The sequence below is a fragment of the Microtus oregoni genome, unplaced genomic scaffold, assembly GCF_018167655.1.
Source record: "Microtus oregoni isolate MIOR12 unplaced genomic scaffold, Mior012 000059F_ref0000304, whole genome shotgun sequence".
In the NCBI taxonomy this organism is placed as follows: domain Eukaryota; kingdom Metazoa; phylum Chordata; class Mammalia; order Rodentia; family Cricetidae; genus Microtus; species Microtus oregoni.
This window is the reverse complement of record NW_024543835.1, coordinates 9,836,861-9,841,921: the sequence shown is the minus strand read 5'-3', so window position 1 is coordinate 9,841,921 and position 5,061 is coordinate 9,836,861. Positions and strand designations below refer to the sequence as shown.

At 43.0% G+C, this 5,061-nt stretch overlaps 1 protein-coding gene across 1 annotated transcript; it reads left to right on the top strand.

The window, feature by feature from the left end:
* The first annotated feature begins 2,966 nt into the window (after positions 1–2,966).
* LOC121439014 (melanoma-associated antigen B3-like) lies at positions 2,967–4,025 on the top strand. The gene has a single exon (XM_041639507.1). The coding sequence runs from the start codon at positions 2,967–2,969 to the stop codon at positions 4,023–4,025; it is 1,059 nt and encodes a 352-aa protein (XP_041495441.1).
* Positions 4,026–5,061: the final 1,036 nt, after the last annotated feature.

The following is a 5,061-nucleotide window of genomic DNA, read 5'->3' as shown; positions in this document are numbered from 1 at the left end:
ATTACATCACTTTCTAAGCCCTCTTCCTGATCTTCAGCTTTTCTCCCAACACTCTGAAAATACACCTCTACTTTTACGAGTATTTGAAGGAGGATACTACTCGTGAATATTTTCAAATATAACATCTGATGTGAAATCTTTAAAGAGACAGGAGTTATGACAAACGTTGGGATAATTACAGACTTATGAAAAACAAATTGTGCAAATGTCCTATCTCCATATTTAAACCACTAGATCTAGGTTAAAGACAGTTAGCTCGGGGAGGGTGACTTCTGGAAGGAGAATTTCAGAAGGCAAGCTTCCCATTAAGGTGGAGTTGAAAGTGGCAAGGGACTAAAAACACAACTAGTATTAAACGTACAATAGTCTATGAGATTGAGAAACTACACATCCCATGCCACAGGGTGGCCTGAGAGGCGGGGCTTCCGTCAACCGTCCCCGTGGGCGTCAGCGTGGGCGGGGGTCCCTTCCTTTGAGACAGCGGGGATTCCCTGTGACGACAGGGAGGCGCATCTCTGTGGAGTGCAGTCCAAGGCAGCTGACTCAACCAAACCAGGAAAAAAGTCCCAGTTTCTGTCATTCAAGGTGAGGAGTTTCAGCGAGGTTGAAAAATAGCCAGCTCAGAATCAAATGTACCCTGCTCTTGCCCGTGCCCTTTGGTCTGTTTCGGGTCCCTTTAGACTTCCCTCGCCACCAATGGCTGGCTCCCTTGTTCTCAGTAAATTCCCACCTCAAAGCCGAGGACCATCACACCAATTAGCCCTGACCACAGGTCCCTTGTTACTGGACTTGGTCCATTTCACAATAAAGCACTCCACAGTGCTACGCTGGCAGCTTCCTTTCCTCTCACTGCCACCTCCTCCCCCTCCATTTAGCTACCCCACGCTACCGCGCCCCCTCCCCGACTTCCCGCCTTTTTCGTCAGTGGCGCCATTTAAAAACGCGGCTGCCTATACTCAAAAGATATATATGTATATATAAATTGTTCTTTGTCTCTATGTTAACAAAAGAGAATAACAACACTATTCTCACCCTACTGGAATCCATGGTTTTATTATTAGTCTTGTCCAATCTCAAAAAGCAGGTCCACAATGTATGTGACACGAGTCTCTGCTAACCCAAAGAAGCCTCATGACAAATTGTGCCCTTTTAAACAGATTTGGTCCAACTCAGAGCAATGCCTCCATCTCAAAGAATAGAACTTGTTCTCTATTTATTTTGGTTTATTTTATTTTATTGGTATTTTTGTTTGTTTGTTTGTTGAGGCAGGATTTCTCTGTAGTTTTAGAGCCTGTCCTGGAACTAGCTCTCCTAGACCAGGCTGGGCTTGAATTCACAGAGATCTGCCTGCCTCTGCCAAAGCGGGAGGGGTGGGGAGACGAGGCCGCGACAGCAAATAAGCCGCCGCCGCCATTTTTGTTGTCTTTGTCAATGTTGGAGTTTTATGTTCCCAATCCAGAAAACTCATTGTTCACTCTCTGCTGTGTGATTCCTCATAAAAAAAATCCACTATCACCAGTTTTACCCTTATCCTCAGTCATTTTTTTTCTTAAGATTTATTTCGTGTAGATCATGCTGGCCTCGAGTTCACAGAGATCCACCTTCCTCTTCCTCCCAAGTGTTGAGATTAAAGGTGTATGCCACAACCTCCCTGCTCTGTTTCGTTTTTAATTAGTCCTATCTTCGTGTGGTATATGCACATGAGTGCAATTGCAGGCAGAAGCCACAAGAGGGTGCGGGGTAGGCTGGAGCCCAAGTTACTTGTGATCGTGATCCATACTCTTTGGGTGCTGAAAATGCAACTTGGGCTTTCTGTATAAACAGTATGGACTCTTTAGCACTGAATCATCTCTCCAGCTCCACTGTCCTCAGTCTTAAGAAGTCCTGGGGAAAGCGGACCAGTAGAGCTCCACACTCATTTTGCTTCTATAGTCTCTGGAATGAGACACTAAAGAAAGCCAGGGAACAGAGGTAGGAAAAGCCCATGGAAAGAGAAAATGTAAGGAAACTTACTGAGGTGGAGATACCAGTGAAGATGACTTACATGTAGCTGAGACTCTCAAATACCTGTCAAGGTAAACCTGCTTCCATTAAGCAAAAGGAGTAGCATGTTCCATAGGAAAATAAAAGGCACAGCATTGAGTGAGTTCTGAGGGAATTAACCACCCTAGGTGAGTCAGGAGGCTTGATGCATATCCCTGTCCTCAATCCTGAGTGTCCCCATGAAAATCTATTTATCCATTTCTACACGGGGATATGAGGAACTCATTGTGGGTAGAGAGACCTCAAATCAGCATAGAGAAGAATATTGCATATGGCCAGAAACCAAGGCAAGGATGCAGAAGGACCTATATAAGTCCTCCATTAAGGACAGTCTGAATTGACTGGGTAGTTGTGATGGAAGAGCCACTGGTTTACTCCGGTTTCAGGAGTAAACTACTAATAGTAGTGACAGGGTTTTTTTTTTTTTTCTTGTAAGGAGAATGGACTAAATCCACACTAAAAGGCTTTCTGGGTATTTCAGGTAGCCAACAAGAAGAATATTTTCTAAATAGACACTAGAATTGCACAAAAATGGCAGCTTCAGAGTAGGAAAAGAAAGAGGCCTAACACTTTACAACTGGTAATATGAACTGAGAGGAACTGAAAGAGGTTCCTGGGATCTCAAAAGAGAAGTCCTCCACTGCCACCCCTGCTCATTAGCCCAGAACAAGAGGCTAGACAGAGAGTCCCAGTCTAAAATATGCCTCTCCCTTCTTACTTGGGGAAAGAGATTTGTATTACAGTAGCATGTTGAATTCCAAAAGCATTGCACTAGTGGAAACGTGCAGAGGCAGCCTTAGTTTCAAACAAGGTTTTTGTTCTCTGACTAAAGTGTTCATATCGTCTTCTTCTGTTTCTTACAGCTGCTTTCATCACCAGCACCCTTCTAACATATTCTGTTCTTGTCCTTAGCCAGAGTCATCATGCCTCGTGGCCATAAGAGTAAGCTCCATGCCCGAGAGAAACGCTCCCAGGCCAGAGGTGAGGCTCAGGCTTGCAGAGGTGCTCAGGAACCAGCAGAGGAAAGGCCGGAGGCTGCAGAAGAGTCCTCTGCTGCCTCCCAGAGCCAGCCTGCGGCTGAGTCTTCAAGCACTCTAAAGGCTCCTCAAAAAGCAGCACCATCTGCCTCAACTGCTCTGAGTATTTCTTCCTCTGAATCAGATGAAAGTTTCTATGAGGAAAATGATACATATGAAGAAGAAGAAGAAAAATGCCCTTTTGAGCTCAATCCCTGCCCCAGCGGCCCGCACCAAGATATGATAGCCAAAAAGGCAGTGGCGCTCTTACGGTGCCTGCTCCACAACTACTATATGAAGCAGCCTAGTACCAAGGAAGAAATGCTGAAGATTATCACCAAGAAGTATGAAAATGACTTCCCTGAGATCTTCAGGAAAGCCTCCGAGAAGCTCGAGGAAGCCTTTGCAGTGGAAGTGAGGGAAGTCAACTCCAGTGAGCCCTCATACAACCTCATCAGCAAGCTGAAGCTCCCCAACAATGGGAGGATTCGTGCTGGCAAAGGCTTACCCAAGACTGGTTTCCTGATGAGTGTCTTAAGTATCATCTTCGTGAGTGGTAATTGTGCCAGTGAAGAAGACATATGGAAAATCCTGAGGAAGAGGCAGATCTATCCAGGGAAGAAACACCGCATCTTTGGTGAGCCCCGGAAGCTCATGACCCAGTATTTTGTGAAGCTGAAGTACCTGGAGTACCGGCAGGTGGCCAACAGTGATCCTCCACGCTATGAGTTCCTGTGGGGTCCCCAAGCCTATGCTGAAATAAGCAAGATAAAAGTCCTGGAATTTTTGGCCAAGATAAATGAAACAACACCTAGTGCCATCGCTGACATTTACTTCAAGTCTTTGAAAAATGAGCAAGAACGAGCAGAAGCCCAAGATGAAGGCGGTTCTGATACCACTGACTCTGCTAGTGGAGATTCCTCAGTAAAATTACCAGCAAGTTCTTCCATCCCTTTTGATGTTTGAAGTTTTCCAGTCATAAAGATAAGGACATACAGTATGAAAAAAGTTTTCTTGAAAATGTGAAAGAATCTTAGAGTTCCTAGGTCACTGAAATGGGTATAGCAGAGGATTAAAACATGGCCACGCCTAGTTTCCTTTAATTGCTTTCATTATATGGTTTGGTAAAGTTAAATGTAATAAATGCAATGAAATACTTTTCCTGGTTTGTAAAAATGGTAGATAAAGTCAAATGTTTATGAATTAGACTTTGTGTTTATTTACCGATACTAAAGAAATCTATGTTAAATATCTTATCTTTAGAAGTCCATGTGAAAGTAATGGAAAGGTAATACAATATTCCAGCCTTTAATTTTAGAAATTGTAAGCCAATTTCTGCAGTTTTACCAGTAATACTGAATTTCCCCTTTGTGACTTAAGGTAAAGAAAAAAAGGAATAAGGATGATGGTTTTTCTTATGAGAGCAGACAATTTGAAATTTATTGAACAAGGCATGTGGAAAATTCAAACTCCCAAAACTTGGAAAATGGATGCAATTTTCATTTCTTTGTCATGAAGATGTTTGGCTAACTTAACTTTAAAAGTAATAAATAAATGCCATTATCTTATGGGGCAAATCCTATACGTCTATGCTATCAGTTTAGAGAAATCAAACACTGGGGAATGGAGTGGAATGGTGATATAATACCTTAATTTTTACAGTTCTGGATGCTAAAAACTGTAAGATCAAGGTGACAGTACCTAATAATTCTATCCTTATCTAAAACTTTGAGGGAGGGGGACTGGAGAGTTGGCTCAGTGCTTAAGAGCACTGACTACTCTTCCAGAAGTCCTGAGTTCAATTCCCAGTAACCACGTCGTGGCTTACAACCACCTATAATGAGATCTGGTGCCCTCTTTTGGTCTACAGGCAGGATACTGTATAAATAACTAAATCTAAAAAAAAAACAATAAAAAGAAAAAAAAACTTTGAGGGAGGAAAAAGACAGGACAGTAAGGGATGGACAAAGGTAAAGGATACGTGAGGAAAGGGAAGGAAGGA

Excerpts from the sequence above, each read along its gene's own strand:
- LOC121439014 (XM_041639507.1), top strand. The coding sequence starts at position 2,967 with ATGCCTCGTGGCCATAAGAGTAAGCTCCATGCCCGAGAGAAACGCTCC.